The sequence below is a fragment of the Anopheles cruzii genome, chromosome 3 (genome assembly GCF_943734635.1).
Source record: "Anopheles cruzii chromosome 3, idAnoCruzAS_RS32_06, whole genome shotgun sequence".
Lineage (NCBI taxonomy): Eukaryota > Metazoa > Arthropoda > Insecta > Diptera > Culicidae > Anopheles > Anopheles cruzii.
The window spans coordinates 85,439,313-85,457,120 of record NC_069145.1 but is presented as its reverse complement, the minus strand read 5'-3'; the positions used below and the strand labels follow the sequence as shown (position 1 = coordinate 85,457,120).

The window sequence follows — 17,808 nt, the reverse complement described above, 5'->3', positions numbered from 1 at the left end:
CACAGGCGTGCTTCTTTCTCTCGGCCCTCACCCGGAGTACCATTCCATCGCGTCCTTACGTGGCTAGTGCTGTACACTTATGCTAAAAGTATGAGAAAATCACGCTTGAAAGAAACAATCACTTTACACTCAATTATTCAACGTCAAACGCTCACACACAAACACACACAGAGTTTGCTTATTCTTTTCAAATCACAGATCAATAAAGGTGAGTAAGAACGTTACCGTTACCGAGTGGTGGTGGTGGTGCTCTGTTCGCTGGCCACCACCGCTGCTGCTGCTGGTGGTGGCCCGCAGGTGCGCGTCTCTATTGCATAAGCGAGCAAGTGAGTTGGTGTTATGCTAAATGTGCTGTAGGTGGTGCGCTACGGTGAGACTGACTCTATGATGAATGAGAAGATCTATCAGACGCAAGGCGGCCTCCTTGGATGGCCCGGTTACTTAAGCCTACTGCCGGGTGCTTATGCAACACCACAAGCACCATAGCAACGAGTCTGGCACGAGTTCTGGTATGATGAACGACTCGACCGCCAGCGGCCGCAACGAAGTCTGGCGAGCGCGCAAAAGGCATTTACACGTGATTATCACGTCCCATTTCTTTTCGCCGAAACCGAAAACTGGACACCGCGGGCCCCATTAATCAGACAAACACCGACCGAGCCCTGCGGAGAGACCGTGTTGCCGTAGCAATCTCATGAATAAACCATGCCGATGTGAGAGTGGCCTAGTCTAGTGTTTTCTGGCTGGGAACAGCTAGAAACGGGCAACACATATACACAACAAATGGTAACCATCATTTCTTCCCGGACGCCCTTCTCGGCCGGTAATGAGGCTTCACGCTTCACGGGCCGCGTCGATACCGTTACGACACCCATTTGGGCGACGCCTACAGCATACCGGGCGCCTCCACGCCGTGGGTTCCATCCGTGTGGGAAGCAGTTGGGAGGACTGCAAAATCAAAATACTTGACACGTAAGAGGTCCTGGAAACCATCAATACCAACCACCGGTGCGCCAGTGGGCGTTCACACTTTTGATCTCATTCTTCATTTCCAGGCCCGTGCCGTTGCGACCGTATGAGACCGAGTTCCTTCGGCTTTAATCGCGTGCTCCATCTGGTGCTGGAATGTTCTGGGCATTTTGCCCATTCGTTCTCCCGAAGGCTCGTTACTTTTTATTTGCTGCTTCGGTCGCCAGTGGCCGGGCGTAAATGTGGTATGCTTTATGGGTTACATTGCCGCCTGTGTGCGCGCGTGTGTGTGTGTGTGGTGCTCGGGAGAAGATGTTGTTTGCATAAATTTTGCGCCCCATTGATTGTGCGCCCTATAAAGGGACGCTTCCGGGACCGCGTTGCCTTGCTCGGCAGTCAATGTTAAAGCCAATTCACCAAAAGACGGCACCATATGGTGCCCGTGTGATGTGTCAAAGTAATTCAGCAAGAAGTTTTCGGCGAGGGTTCTCGATGGCGCAAACGGCTTACCAAATGCAAAAAAAGAACTACAACGACGGGACCCGCACGCACGGGTAAGACCGTAAGACGACAAAAGAAAATAGCACCGAGGAGCGCGAGCGGCAAGGATAGCGAATTCGTGTTAACGCCAACGAAAAACAACAACAACAACATGGGAGTGATGAAAAGGAAACTGGAGCGTAAAAAACACGGGCAAGCTTTCCCTCGTCACGGTGCCGAGAATTCGTCGGAAAAGATCAACTGGTGCCCCCTTCGGTAGCCCGGTCCGGTCCGGGGACGAGGAGGGAGCCACACAACAAGTGAAACACGGGAAAAATGTGTGTGTGCTGGGAAAAGTTTTCCAATTCTTTCCGCCTTCGGCAGCGTGTTTACCGACCGAGGAGCCCGGTTCCCGGGTGCCATTCGCACCCGCCCTTGTGCCCTTTCGCTCGCTCGGCTCATCAGAATTCTGGACCGGAGCTCGAAAAGTGTTGCTCGAACGACAGTTATCGATGGCCGAACAGTTGACGTTAATGGGAGATGAAAGAGCACGCAGAGGATAGTTTTCGATGGGGGAAAACGCTGTATCTTATGCTCTTGGACCGTTTGACACCGAGGTATCGTTATTATAATGTTTGGACCCACACATTTTAGGCATCCTGCAGCATCTTTTGCGAGAAAGCCAGCTCGGGCACCTCGAACGAATAAGAGCACCGGCGGCCATTATGCAGAAATTAAACATTCATCATCAGCCGCAAACTGTGACCGTATTGGGCTCCGTCGGGACGACGGGACGAATCGGTGACCGGGGCGGAGAAAATGGTTTTCGTTTACCATTCGCAAAGTAAGAAGATTATCGTTGGAGACCGACCGTAGGCCGTTTGAAAAAAAGAAAAACAAGAAGTGACAGAAAATCCTCTTCCCGAGCCACCGGAAAACCACAAGGCACCGACAAGCACTTGTGGCCGAGGCCGCCGAGGTTGTGGCACAACAGTTTCACAAGTGAAATTGCAAATGTTTTAAAATGCAAATAAAATATATGCGCAAAAGAAGTGCGTCACACGGGCCGTCCGAACGGTTCCCTCCGGAGTCCGAAGTGGGAACTTTCGCGAACCTGCGCCCGGCCCGGGGAGGATGTCCTTTCGGTCATCGGTTTATCGGCTGGCCGGGAGTGCGGCCCATAACATATTCATTTGGCGCTATAAACATGCAAATTTTTCGTCGACCTCCAGCGAGGAGCGCGCTGTTCGTCTCTTCCAAAGGCCAGGTTTAGCTTCCCGATTTTTTTGTTTGTTAAAGTGGGAAGCTGTCGTTCGGTCGTTCTTCGGTCCGGAGCCATTTGCTCCAAGCCGTGTTGTGCGAAGGGATTACGCTGCTGCCTGCCGATTGCTGTACACCAGGGAGAGTCGGCGTGGCGAATTTATTTCCCACTAGGGAAGTGCCAAAATTCGTGTGGCGTGTGTTGCGGTCACGCCCGTGGTACCCGCGCTCGCTGCAAGCGACAACCGTTAATCCGGATTTGTCGGTTTCCGATCGCCGATCGGTCGCCTAATGTGGGCATTAAGCAGTTAACCTACGGACCCCCACGATGGCTTTGAGGATTAGAGGATTGCTGTAAACGATTGATTGCGGTGTGTACAAAACCAGACCACCTTCCGGCACGGGGAATGGAGGGGAAAATGCCAAATTGCATTACCAAACACTTACTCACGCGCACAAGTACCTCTACACTCGGATGCGGCTACGCTTCCTGCTTCCCGGTCACTTTCCGCCAGGCCCGCGTTAAGAATTAGATTGGTCAACAATATTTACAACGCTACATTAGCCACTAATAACCAAGCCAAGCACCGGTATGGCATGGATTGCCGGGCAACGTTGGCCAGGGGTCCTTGGGTTTCTCTGTGTGGGTAGCGTAATTTTAAGCACCAAATAGCGCAAACATTAGAGCATTAGAGCGCCAGAAAGGACTGGCAGAAGTTGGTGGAGAGTGACAGACTTAGAGAAGAAACGGAACGATTCGCCGAGGACGTGGCCACCAACAACGCGCGGGTTGCAAGGATGCCGATCCCTGCCGAAGGAAACTCCCCGTTTTTTTATAACCTTTCTGCCGTGTTGGTCTTTGGCCAATTTCGTTTCTTCAGCCTTGCGACCCGCGCCTATGCGTGACCATGTTTCCCCCGCGCTTTTTTTTCTTTACGAATCATTTTGTTTCCGTTGAAATAACCGTTTTATCACTTTTCGATTTGCCTTTTGATTCTAAAATATACATTTGTTTGGTTTTCCTTAATGCTGCTTTGTGTTCCGCGACCGCCACCATCTTTGTCGGAGTAACTTTTGTTCGATAAGTTTATCAAGTTTGTTGTTCTTCTCTGTTTCAGGTGCGCCGCATCTTGGAACACTCCTGGAACGGTCGCGACAGGTTTCTGCCGCTTCGCTCCTTACGCTAGATGTCGATAATAGGTTTGGCCAAAGCGTTGGTTGGTCTTGCCAAGTTTAGGGATTTTCTTCGAACTATTTTCCTGACAGATTTACAAACGGGGTGTTACTGTGCCGCGCTCTCTAGCTCACCAGATGAGCCTCTCTCTCTAAGCATCGACCGGTGAGCAACATATTGTTGCCGCCATGCTGCATTGTCCTTGTGAAAAGCGAGGTTAGAAGAGGGAAAAAGATGAATGGAAACACATACGACAAAAAACAAGGCCGTCCCTTTTGGGTCATATGCGGATGAAACATTACCGATATTAATCATCGGTCCCGGCTGCGGGGCTGCAGCGTTTTTCAGTCGAAAAATGAGGACATAGCCTCGCAGGAAGAAAAGGCGTTGGTGGTTGCGGGCACAGCGCGGTGTGTGCAATTGTTGCTTGCGGCCGCCGATCGGCCCATTGTTTTCGTCGGGAAGCCATTTTTCAATCTTACTCCGACTTCTCCGCCGGCCTTAGCCTTGGGCTGGGTTCACCGCTAGGATGTTTTGGGGACAGAGATTTCCAGAAGGTTTTCCATCTTGAGCCGGCATTCTGGGAAGTCACCAGCATCAACATATTTTCATTCGCCCGTGATGCTGTCAGTCTCGATCCATCATTTAGGGCTGACTCGTTACACGTTTAACTTTCATCGCACGGCGGAGGCGAAACTCTACGAAGCAAAGCGCCCAGACGAGGTGGAAAAACATCGTGGAAAAGTGAAAAGCGGCTCTCACGGCGTGTGCCGCCAGCCTTTAACACACCACCACCTTTCGTTTCATAACTTTCGTGAAGAAAAGTCGCTTTCTTAAAGTAAAGATCAAAGGCTGCTCGGATGGGAAACTGTGGTCAACGTTTTGCTTCACCACGAAGCGAACGGCGGCGGTGAAGTTGTGTACTTTCTTCGGATTACACCTGTCAGGGCCCGTGGCAAACGTCGCTCACCCGGCAAGTGCCAGCGGGTGGACACCGAAGCTTTTCCGATCATTTTCCTCGCTGACCGCCGCGGCCGATGGTCTGCTCGTCGTCGAATAGCTCGTCGCAGCTCCGTTGTTGTTAGCCGCCAACTCGGCTCGTCGCCTCCTTTGACCCCAGCCAGCGTTGGATAATGTGTGTTTGGCGACTCGGATGTTTCGGCTTTAAACGTTTCCCACCGGTTCCTTGGTTTCTGCAATGGAAAGTTGTGGCCGGAAAAGCGCCGGGCGGACAGAGGGAAACGAAAACGGAAACGAGAAAATACAGAAATTCGTTACAAATCCATCTCGGCGTTACAAATCCGTCGTCGGTGACGACGCAGACGCGTCGCGCCGGGGGCCGGGAAAGGATAATCGCAATAATCGGTGCAGCTCGGCCGGGGAAGCGGAAAAACGCGGCTAAATTAAGTCCGGTCGAGTGAAGCGACGCTGTCCGACACTCTGCGGTTGACGGGCTCGGAATTGCATTGATTAACTGAACTGAGCGCGGCCGCGGAGGTAGGTCTCTGTGGAATGTCTGGTCCATGTTGATTGATCGGTTGAATGGTCGTTGGCAGCTGCAGTATCGGTAATGGAGTGCATGGCCCGGGAAAATTGGACCACTGTGATGTAATTCTGTGTCCATTACTGTTTCACGGCCGAAAAAAAAACGGCAAATGGACATCTACACGGCTGGCGTGGCATTGGAATTAATGGCTTACTGGTGGAGCAAGATGTAGCAGGCATGTTTATGTCAATCCGCAGGGTCATAAACGATTCCCAAAATACCAGGTCCCGGGCTTTCGCTAACTTCGGCCTCCCCGAGAAAAACCGACAATCTACACGGCCGAACACTTCATACCGTAGCATAAATGTCGTCAGATAATGTATCCTTCTGGTAGTGGCACCATCCAACATTCGCGTTAAAATCGTTCGGTCTTTTTTCGCTCTCTCTCTCTCTCCTTCTTTAAGGACACGGTCGCCTTCGGAAGGGCCGCCTTTCGATTAAGGCCCCAGCAGCAGCGGCCCGGTACAAGAAAGTGGCCATAAAACCAGAAGATACATGTGGCCGTATTTTAAATGATAACATTTCCGGTACACAGCCGTGACAATCGGTGCGGCCTGGGTTTCCACCACCCGGGTTGCCACGTGGCATCCACCCCGGGCTTGAAGGTTGCTTCTGCCGTCTTTCCTTAAAATGCGGTCAGGTTCACTGGCGTGAAAGTTGACCATCCCAAGGGGTGCTCTGCTTGGGTCCTTTTAACATTTATATTTTATGGTTTTAATCATTTACTTTTCACCACCACCGGACCGGGCATTGGTGTCGGAACGGGCGGATTTCGGTTTTCTTCGAGGCACCAACAAGACCCAAGACCTGGAGTGTGTCTTAGATAATAGCCCTCGGTCTGAGCCCGTCCACACGCTGGAAAATAGGACAGTTTTATGAACAGACTAAATGTTCGTACAAGTGTTTAACGGTGTCCTGGACACACTGCTCCCCCTTCAACACGGTCTCTGGGTTCAATCAAGGCAGAGTATGGGGCCCAAAACTTTCGTGAGTTCCGCTTGCCTTTCCCCATCACAACTTCTTCTACGTCTGCGACGGCCAAGAGTTGAAATATGTAGCCACGTGGCCACACACCGTGGTTTGGGGCTTCATTCTTTCTTGCGTCATTTTAATGCGGAAAGCGCCCACCATCACATCTCATCTCAATCGTTGCGCCTCCGGCGCCGAGGCGGAACAGGAGATTGCATAATGTGTCCGTTTTTATGGATTGGAACCGTAACGAATGGTTCCCATCGTTTTTCATCCTGCCCATCCGACGTGGGACGGACCCGTTGCGCGTGTGTGTGTGTGTGTGTGCCGGTTATCCGGTTGATGCGGGTTTCGGGCCAACAATGTGGACGTTGCACAACAGTAAACAGAATGCTACACAGTCTCCAAGGACACCCATCCAAAGCCTGGACCGCGTGGTCCAATGTTTTATACATTCTTCCGCTGGGTAGGGCATCTCTTAATTAGAGTATAATCGTGTCGAATGGCAGCGCATAAAAACGTACGCCGTCTCATCTCCGGATTAGTTCGCAAGCCGGCGGGCATCGGACCGGAACAACGTGTTCCGACATTTTCGGGGCTAATTAATCCCGGTACGAGCGATGCGACACCCATTAACTAATCCGTTTCCAAGTGCCTCGGACGGTGCTCCGCATGCAAAATGCTGCCGATTCAGAGCCGCCGGCGAAATGGATTCCGACGAACCCTGGAGTCGAACAATATTTGTCATTCAAATACCGGAGTGAATGTCAATGTCACGTCGAGCGCTCAAAAAGCAACAACCCTCACTCGGGCGCTCGGAGCACGGTTCCTAAGTTCGAGAAACACTTTCGAAGATTGTTGGGATACAAAGGTTGCTTCTCCGGACCGGAGACGACCCGTCTGCGTTGCTTTCGATGCTCGTCTCACAGTTTTCCCCAGAATGTCTCGTCCTTTCCGCTCGCCTCTCTCCGGTGGCTTGCCAGACCGCTCCCAGAACTAGAGGACTTTGATGCAAATCGAAAACAAACAGTCTGCATAAATTATGCTAATTCCACGGTCGTCCACCGGCTCGTCGGTGCAGATCCGGCCCTTCAAAGCTCACGTGAGTTCGCTCACGCCGTTGCCGGAAGGATACGCAAAGTGCAACAGATTTTCGATTCAACAAAGATTTTTGCCAAGGGAGCGCGTGCCAGTGAAAGGGATCCATGACACACGTGCCGTGCTTTGTGACTTTGTGCGAGCCGCCCACGGTAATCGGTGTTTTAGGGGTGATTGATAGGCGTTCCGATTGACGGACAGCCAGCTGGGGGCATCGTATCTTCGGTGCACAGGCGTCGAACAGCTGGCTTCACTGTGCCGCGGAAGGGCAGGACAGGATGGCGGGAGACTATATGGACTACGGCAGCAAAACAGCACCTACGCGCTACTCTAAGCTAAGCTAACGGGGCCAAAGGGACGGACACGGACACGAAGTTTACCTGCACGGGCGATGCACCACCGTTGTTGGCTGAGTGGAAGAGGAATTTCACGCATTTCCGGTTCCGTTCTCTGCCTGCTGCCTTCTGCCTTTTTTTCTTCCACCCACCAAGGAGCAGAGTCGATCGGAGATCCAATTTCCGGAATGCGTCTTTTTTGAGTGTGTGTGTTCGCCGTTCTATGATTTTTGTATGCTCTATAGAACTCATTTGGGGGGGCCGGCTTTGAACGAGGACCCATTACACACCGATCGATGCACTAGACTCTAGAGATACGACGACACAGGTTTAGAGCGATACTTTCGAGTGGCGTATTCGTTTGGTTGGGTGGGAAGGATGAGAGAGAGAGAGAGTTACAATAAAGAGAACGGTTAGGATTAGGAACACTGGGTCTACGGCGCGGGTCTGGCGCAGGTTCAAACGGCAAATTCAAACACAAGGGCAAGCAATCAGAAACTGAACACTCTCCCTCTCTGCCTCTTTCTCTCTCACTTATCCCATCTTACTTCATCCCTTCTTGCAGGGCTCCGTTCAGTTCCAGTTTACATTTATACACTGCTAAGCGTGTGGAGATAGTAAGCGACAAGAATATAATACGGCAATCACATCATGCTGTCGAAAAGGAGAAGACGAAAAGAAAAAACAATAGTTTAAGGAAAAGAGAAAAGAACCAGAGTGTGTGATAGTTTTCGGGACGGGTTGCAGATCTACTGATATGTTGGTGAGAAGAAACTAAGAAACAGAAAAGAACCCGCCCAAAAGGTGAGTAGGGTGGCGAAGCGTTTGTGGGGTCCGGTTTACTCGGTTCTAGAGCGTTTTACCACTGAGCTACTGGGGATCGACTATGGTTACCACAACACGATAAGGAAAGAGGGGAACACGGAACACGGGTACACCGCGAACGGGACACTTACCCATCTTCGGTAGGATAACGTCTTTCGATATTGTCCGGTTGGCGTTCATCCGGCGGATCGCCTGGTCCATGCTGCCCGTGCTGGGCGCATTCGAGGAAGGCAGCTTACCGGACCCGGTGTTGCAGATACCGCCCGGACCGGCTTGACCTGGAACGACACCACACGCGGACCTATTAGTGTCGGGTGTTTCAAGTGGAGGGCTCTCGTGGGACGTAGTAGCGACAGGGAGTGCAATTGGTCGTGGCACGGTGCAATTGGCAGTACGTACTTGTGTTACAATTACCTGGAAGCCGCGGTGGCCTCGACAGTTCCACCGGACAGACGCGCCGCCTCCGTTTGGGCAGCTTGGCCCGGGCCTGCGTGTGCGAGTAGTACATCGTGAAGTTGCTCACGATGACGGGCACCGGGAGGGCAATCGTCAGTACACCGGCCAGTGCACAGAGCGCCCCCACGAACATGCCGATGTACGTCTTGGGCGTCATATCACCGTAGCCCACCGTGGTCATCGTGACCAGTGCCCACCACAGCCCGAGCGGGATGCTGTTGAAGTCGTTGTGCGGGTTGATCTGGATGCGCTCGGCGTAGTACACGAGGCTGGCGAATATCACGATGCCCAGCACGAGGAAAAACACCAGCAGTGTCAGCTCCTTGGCCGACGCCCGGAACGTCTGGATCAGGATCTTCAGGCCAGACGAGTGGCGCGTCAGCTTAAACAGCCGCATAATGCGGATGATCGAGAAGAACTCGAGGATGTCCGCGTTCTCCAGGTGCGACGCGAACCGCTGCAGTATCAGATCGATGAAGAAGCTCAGCGTGGCGATGTAGTCGATGATATTTACAGATGACGTGATGAACCTTAGCTTACTTGGCGACGATATAAAGCGTACCTGTGGCGAACGCAAGAATAAGAGTTATTTACAGGACACACCGCCCCATTGAGCACCGCAACAATTTACCATTATCTCGAACGTGAACCATGCGTTGCAGACACACTCGATGTAGAAGAACGCGATGTGCGCGTTCGTTTGCGTTTTGTCCAGCACCCAGGACGTGTTCTGATTGGCCGTCTTGACGGTGATGTTGCGGATGTACGGGACGCGCATGTCCGGGTGGGTTTTCAGGCAGAATGATATGATCGACACGCAGATGAAAAACACTGATATGATACCGATTATCTGCCGGAGAGCGAGAGAAGAAGGGATGCTTTAGTTCTACGATGGAATGTGTCCGGTCCTAAAGCCTTTTAATTAGAAGGAGCGTTGAAGCCCGGAACGGCCAATCATCATAATCATCGACCGTTACTGGCCGACTAGTTCGACAGGCGAATCGCAATCGATCTCCCTGCTCGAGAGGCCCCCGGCTGCAGGAGTCCTTAATTTGCATTTCCCCATAAAACATTTCCCTCTAACGATCCGAGTCCACTTCGGTCACTGGACCAAAGACGGACCGGTCCGAATCGGCGAGCGTTGGAGTACCGGATTTGCTACCCGTACCGTTATCATCGAAACCGAAAGCGAAAGGATGCGCCTTCGTCCTAGGCACCCGAAAGCGATAAATCACAACTGGAACCGACCGAACAGTGGGCCGGTCCCATTAAACTTCTCCGGACGGTCGTTCGCCGCCGCCGGCCAGGGCGGCCTAATCGTCGTCGGCGGAAAGATGAACTTTGCGCGCGGCCACATTGCGTGAAATCGACCGATCGACTGTTTGATTGACAGATTTGTTTACTCCGACAGGCCTCCGAGGGATCTCTCACCATACTCTGGGTCGCGCGAACCCTTCGATGCGATTTGTTTTTTGCTCCTTCGAGACCGGCCGACCCATTTCGATGAAGGGGTCCGAGTGTTGTGGTTTTCTCCATGCTTCCGTGACCTTCTAACCGGTGGGAAAACTGGGAAAATTAACGCCAAACAAATTCTCACACTTCACCCGACCGAAAGGGACGTGAGAGGGTTGCTTTCTGGGGGCCCGGGCCAGGCGGATGGGCGCTCCGGTCCGACATTTTTCCCATCGTGTAAGTGGGCAGTCCTTTTTCGTTGGATTTTTTCGAGTGAAAGTTATAAATTACGGATTCAGTGAAATGGTTCGTCGGGCGGGAAGACCTTTCGCTAGGTCCGATAATGGTTCAGGTCCGGTTCATTGGTTCGTTCGAAGCGCGCCGGGTGATGGTTTATTAATTAATGGCCCCGACACTCATTGGCGGTCGGGCTCCAAAGCCGGAGCGGTTCGATCGCAGGGTGATAAAGATGATACACTTAGCCGGAGCTTTAATATAATCATACAAACCTTTTGCGCCTGTCTTCAACAACCGCTACAACCGATATTTGGGAAACGAACTCACCTTGGCAGCGTTGGAACTGTACGGCTCGTCGAAGAGTGACCAGATCTGTGGCTTCAGGTGCTGCCACCAGCTCACCTTGCCCTTATTGTAAGCGTCTTCGAAACCGAACTTTTTCGCGACCTCCTCGTCGGTCGGCTTTTCCGTATCTAAATCTAATCTATCTAAAACAGCCAACGTTTCTTGTGTATTTCGATGCTGTGGACGAGAAACAAGGGAACAAACGAGAAAGAAACCGGTGAGAAAGTGGTCCAGGAACCACGAATGGCAGCGTTGCGATCCCGGCGGATGCATACGGATAAAGGAAAAGCTTCGGAATGTAGGGGCTCCCGCGCGCCAAAGATTGCGGTTCAGCGGTAATGGCATTTTAATTGGATCGATTTTTTTCCCTCACAAGCTGCACGGCACACGCGCGCGGAGTCAGAACATAAAATAAATGGATAAACATTATGCGATCGGATCGGTCGATACCCGAACCCGGGGCGGCCGGCCGGCCGGGTACCGTTCCTAGCGTCGGGTTGTTTTAACGGCGGCTTCAAAGCCACCGTGTACTCCCGGACGCTCACCCCCAGATTGTCCCCATTGCCCCGTGTGAGATCCGAAATGATTTGTAGTCGCGCTCGCTTTCGACCAGGAGAAAAAAACGAGGTTAACAAAATGCCCATTAATCATACGACAAAAGTACGCGGACCCAAGTACCGAACCTCCCCAGGCCCGGGGGTTAAAATGTTTATCAAAACTCATCCTTAAAAGCAGCGCCGGTCGATTGTTAATCGGCGCTCGAAACTTCTTCGCCCGCGAACCGCGCCCAAAGCTTTGCCTTGGCCCCCGCGCAGAAAACACTGGAGACGTCTTACGGAGACGCTTTTGAGCGTCGCTCGTATTGTGCGCCACGGAACGGCTTACCGGCTTACGGTGCCAGCAGTCGCAGCCGTGTTTTGTTGGTGGTAAACCTTTCGGAATGGCACAATTGAACACCGATGGCCCCGGGGGCGGATCATTAATCATTCTTGAGTCGCGCTCCTTAATCTGCTATTGAAATGTTTTGTATAGTAATGCAGTTGGCCCACCCGGTTGGGCACCGACATCCGGCAGGATAACGAGAGGATGTTTTACTCCTTTCGGTCATTTGTCACTTGCCCTACACCTTACCTCGATCTACAATGAACCCGGGGCCTTACACAATTGCTTAAAATCCTTATCGAACGTTCCGCGTAACTCGGCACATAAGACGGCCGGGTTCTGTTTCTTGCACGGAACTCGCACGGAAAGGTATCGAAAACCTTTGCTCTTTCGTCCGTCGTTTACCTGCGCCCAAATGGATCGGCATTATTAAATTAGGACAGCCTAGCCTCGCGCTGTGTATGTGTGTCCGCAGGCCACTGCGGAAAGGTTCGTAAACTGGGGATCAAAATGAGCCCCCAAAGTACCCGGTACCGACAATCCGTACACCGGCGACGGGTGGGCTTCGGTCGCCGGATCGAACCTACCGGATAATAGGATCGCATTTTCGCATTTTGTATCGCTTTGCCGGCCGTCCTTGCCGGTCCGCCGGTCCGCCGGTGGACCGCGATGCTGACAAGCCGAAACCGAAAGTCGCTCTTGATGACAGTGTCATGACATTGCCAAAACAATATCCGCAAGCCACACGCTGCCGCCTGCACGGGGCTGCCTGCACATCCTTGGGCCTTCCAATCTAATACTCGCTGACACAAAGGTCGCCAAACGCACACACACGCGTAAGCCGGAAGCTCGGCCGAAGCCCGCTTCCCCGCGTGTGTGTGCCAAAGGAGTTCATCAGCGACGGCCAACGGCACCCAACGGTGCTCGACCCGGGGTTGACTTCATCATCGAGTGCTTCCGTTTCGACTTAGCTTGCGAACCAAGGGTGAGCCAGAGACACAGCTCCGATCGATGCGGTGACGATAAAAATCTTTTCCTCGTTTTCCGGGCCCCGGATGGTGATTTGGGCAGCGTTCGTTTTACGATCCAATGGCCACGTTCCTTCAGTTAATGGGTCTCAATCCGACACTAGCACACGGCTGCGAAGGCTGAGGACGACATTTACAGCTGGATCGGGGCCACAATTGTGGGGTTTTTGGGATTGGCAGACCAACGCGAGGGAACTACCAACCTGGACCGACTATTGCTTTACGATCCACTCCGATGGGTTTCCGATTAATTATTTTCTGCCCACCCGGTGGCGGAAGTTTTCCCCGAGGGGGCTCACATGCCCTTGGCAAACTTACCTGTGTGTACGTCATCCAGCAGCACGGCTCCACCTGGTTGGAGTCTAGTCCCCAGAACGATAGTTCCTCCTCGAACAGCGGCCCGCACACATCCGTCGGGTAGTGGAGCTTGCCCGTCCTGGGGTTTTTGGTGGAAAAATAAATAATGGAAATTTAATTTACGCTCAACATCGGGTGACGCGCGAGACGGAATCGTCTAGCTCGATCCCCGGTGTTGCGAAGTGGCAGTTCTGGCTTCAGCTCTAAAAACGGGATACTTTGCCGTTGCCGTTGTTTATACGTTCCTCATTTCCATCTCGCCAGTTCCACTGGTGGTGGTGAACTATTTTCACCAACACAGACCCCACCTAGTCTAGCCCATGTTTAGGCTAGGGTCGGTCGGAACATTATTTTACCAACAGGCACCGTCGTAGCAACGCACAACCCACTTTTAACCGAACTTCACGCCACGCAACACGTGTGTGTGTGTGTGTTGGTTGGGGGAAGGAAAAGTGGGAGAAAAAACTAATAATCATAACAACAAAACAGTGGCAAAGTGCTAACACACACTCATCGAGACCGGACGGAGAACAGACTGATAATGATGAACCATAAACATCCCCGACGATGATGACGAAACGACACGCTGCTGCTGCTGCTGATGATGATGATAACGGGAGCGCTCTATATCTGATCTGATGAAGCGCTTTCCACCACCACACAACCACAGCAGCCCTCGGTGCCGATTACTTTTCCCCCGATTCCGGAGTGTGTTGGGTTTTTTTACGAGCAACCAGTGTCCTCGAACGAGCCCTCCGACGGAGGGCCGATAACATTAGGAAGTTTTCGTTTTTCCTTAACGGCACACTCGGGCAAATGGAGCTTTCGCAATGGTGGGCGATGAAAAGTTTTTCTCAATTGTTCAGTGGAGAGAGGCCACGAGGCGGCGACAAGATGGAACTGTCGGACCAAACTTTAAGCGCTTTTCCGAACCGACGGAAACCTTTACATCAAAGCGCCGACCTAGTAGGCGATGGTTGCGAAAAAAGGCGGTGCGATAAAAAAAACTGCATTTAAAATCGTGCACGGAAACACTCGGAGCCCGGAGACCGGCTCTGGAAAGTGGGTAATGTTTAAAAAACAAACCCCGCACTATCGGACGAGTTCTGTTTGATCATCGTCGTCCATCAATGGGGTCTGTTCTGCAGCGGCTTCTGCTCCGGAGAACCCGGAACCTTATCACCCAATTTGTTCCCATTAGCAAATGTATTTCCATTTGTAACATTAACATTCCGTCGGGGTCAGATGCGTGGCGGAAATTGTACTTTCATCCTATTGATTTGACCTACTTATCAATCATCATCAGCGCCACGGGCAGCACCGGCAGCCAGTGGCCGGGAGGGGGCCCATCCCTCCACCGCTGCTCAGTGAGATGTAAATTTAATATGCCCTCCAACGAACCCGGTTCCAAGCTCCATAGTTTTGCTGTCAGGAAAATGGGGCCCTTGACGCGCCTGGTCGAGTACTCGCGAAGAATTGGCAATGAGTTTCCGGCGGTTGTCGGCGACCGACCGACCGTTGTGTGTGCGCCCGTAAGGAGCTCCACAAAATAGGAACCTGAAGGGCCGGGGATGCAACCACGAACCAAGCGGGTCGGTGTTTGCGTGACCAGCGGACGTCATGCTCGGGCACCGGTTCCGGTTTTGTTGGATGGATTAAATCACGTTCGTGTGTAAAATTTATTCGATTTCCTCTCCCTCGACTCGACCGCAACAATTTTCGCACCCCGGGAAAAAGGGAAAATCGATTGCCCACCAAGCCTTGGAGGGTGCTTGGACTTCATCTTGAGCCCGAGTGGGCCGCCGAGAGTGTTGGTCGTCGAAATCTTTTCTACAAAAACTTCACCCAGCAACAGCGGGAGCTTAATCTCCACCTTCCTCGTTTTTGGGTCGTCGGAACCGCAACTCGCGCGGACACCGAAGGGCGCACAAGTTGCGCAAATGCAATCGGTAGGAAAAATGGTTTAATTAAAAGTTCGAGCACCGTGCATTCCACGGCCACGGCCGGTTGGGTCTGCCGGGGGCTTAATTACTCGCCATTTCTGCACGCCATCGACATCGTCCGGGACGACGAGTGGGCCGTCCATTTCCATTCCCGCATTTGCGCTGCCGATGAAGAAGTTCCGTCCGTGCGCTCACTCCCTGTCACCCTGCCCTGGCCGCTCGGTCATGTTTATTCACATTTAAAAGCGACGTGACACGGGCACACGGGTAAGAAAGTAAAAACCGGAATGTCTTTACAACTTTCTCGGGTTGTCTTTTTTTTGCGCTTCCTTTTCGGGCAACTAACTGTGGTCTCATTAGAAGACTCCGTGACAGCGACGCAGATTGTGGTAGTTTCTGGTGAAGTCAAAGTGTCGCTCGGAATTGTGGGATAGTGAAGGATTCGAACTTTGTGCGAATGGCAATCTCTTCATCCTGAGTACCGTGTTTGGACTTACGTCTGTTCTGCAGGGAGATTGTCGGCTCCGTTAGATTCTGGTCGAACGAAGTGGTTTTTGAAGCACATACCCATTATTGTAGTCCACGTCGCCTGTTGTTACAACTCTCGTTGCCAGGATGTTATATCTTTATTTATAGTAAGCACTGAGTCGATAGTAGCATTTCTCCGAATCGAGTAGCTTGGCTCACGTTTGACAGCTCGACTGTCATACTGCTCCGAAGCAGTTGATCCACGACTCACAAAATGAAGGAATATGAACGATGAAGACGAATCTCCGTTCGAGGCAAACAAGTATCCTCTTCAGACTCGGACCACATGATGCAAATGTCCTAGGATTAAAACTTTCCATTGGACTGGACTTTCGCCGTAACGACAAGCTTGATATTTAATAATTTTGCTCATAATGTTGAATATTTGCAACATTGTAACACACACTTCTGACCCGTTTGAGTCCGACGGTCTGCTGATCATCACAGCCGAGGCACTCAATTGGCTTTCTGTAACAGTAAATTAGTCCAATGAGCACACAAAAGCTAACTGTGCTTGTAAGCCAGAATTGTAACAAGCCGAAGCCCAACTTCGTTAACTTAACGTGCAACAATGGCCACCGCCACCATTTCCAACTACGCCACTGAATGGAGAACGAGCGCTGAATGAAACGTGGCGCAAAGTTACGCGCTGAATAGCCTAGCCAAGACTTCGAGCCGAAAAATGTATTCATCGTTACACTCAGCGTGCACCGGAAGGAGTTGCTTTCAGAACTTGCCCCACGCGCGAGATTAGCTTACCACGCGCGCGGAGTGGGTTCGGCGGTAGTTTACAAATTGCTCCCCAGTCCGGCTTCGTCGAGGGTCGTTCGTGAAATGAAATACTTCCATGCAGCCGAACACATTGCGAGCGCATTGGTATGCTGGTGGCGGCACCGGACTTGGCCGATCGGTTCGCAATCTTGCGCTCGAAGTTCGCTCAACGTCCGGACCAAGCATCGGCGATGAAGTTCGTCTTACAAGAAGCCCGAGAACCTCTTTGGCCCGCTGATGAGTGAAGCCACGTCGGTTGCGAATTTGTTGCCATTTGTTCGTTGTTCGTCGAAGTATTAGAAGATTAAAGAACTGCGGGCGGAAATGCGAACTGCATAACTATTGCGCTGATGAATAGCGAAATTGATTTGAACCACCACCTCAGCAACAAAAAAAAAAGGAAACATGGAGTCCGATTCGATGCAAGAAAGTAGCTTAAAAGCCATTCACGCGCACGGCCAAATAGGGAGCGACGGCATCAACGAATGAATGGTCCGGGACTGATCAATATTCCCAGCTGCACTCACCGGTAGTAGTTGAGTACTTGGGCGAACACCCCCGGGTGGCGGTCGAAGAAGTACTCGTTCAGCACCGGATCGTAGTTGCCGAGGGCCTCCGTCAGCCGCGACAGCCGCGTGGCCGGGATCTTCTTCAGCGTCGCCTTGTACGTCTCGTGCCGGATACCGCCGACGTTCAGCACCACGCGGTTCTCGGAGTCCATATTCATAAGATTCATTTCCCGGGCTGGAGTGTATGTGCGGTTTGGGCTGTGGGCGATGGGTTCGGTCCCCTGGGGCCTTCTCCGAGGCGGCCGTCGCTCTCTCTCTGAAGCTGTCCTTAGTCTGGGCGAGCTTCCGGCTTCTAACGGTCACGGTCCTGTCGCACGGGCTACGGCCGGGACGTGGTTTGATGTTCCTCAATGGTTCCACACACTACAACATCCCCCTAGCGGGCAGCCACATCCCGCCCGTCCCGTCACGTGTGCATTCAATTACGGGGTCCCCGAGTCCATTGACGACCGTCTTAAGCGTAATCCGTGTGTGCCGGGGATACAAAGATTTTGATGGCCGAATCCTTGGCCGGATTTTGGGCTGTTTTCCTGGTTGCTTTGTGGCACCTAATTCTGGGTCCCTCTCGGTTGTCGGTGTGGCTC

The 17,808-nt window shown here is 52.2% G+C and overlaps 1 protein-coding gene across 2 annotated transcripts; it reads right to left on the bottom strand.

Moving 5' to 3' along the window:
• Nucleotides 1-5,047: 5,047 nt before the first annotated feature.
• LOC128274787 (potassium voltage-gated channel protein Shaw-like) lies at nucleotides 5,048-17,391 on the bottom strand. 2 transcript variants are annotated; one of them, XM_053013094.1, is made up of 7 exons: nucleotides 17,183-17,391; nucleotides 13,375-13,492; nucleotides 11,129-11,323; nucleotides 9,744-9,962; nucleotides 9,056-9,674; nucleotides 8,788-8,934; nucleotides 5,048-5,076 (listed from the first exon to the last, which is right to left on the bottom strand). In XM_053013094.1, exons 1-7 carry the CDS (start codon nucleotides 17,389-17,391, stop codon nucleotides 5,048-5,050), a joined length of 1,536 nt encoding a protein of 511 aa, XP_052869054.1. The 2 variants fall into 2 exon arrangements, with proteins under 2 accessions (XP_052869054.1, XP_052869055.1); XM_053013095.1 differs by having other exon boundaries at nucleotides 9,071-9,674.
• Between the last annotated feature and the right edge of the window lie 417 nt (nucleotides 17,392-17,808).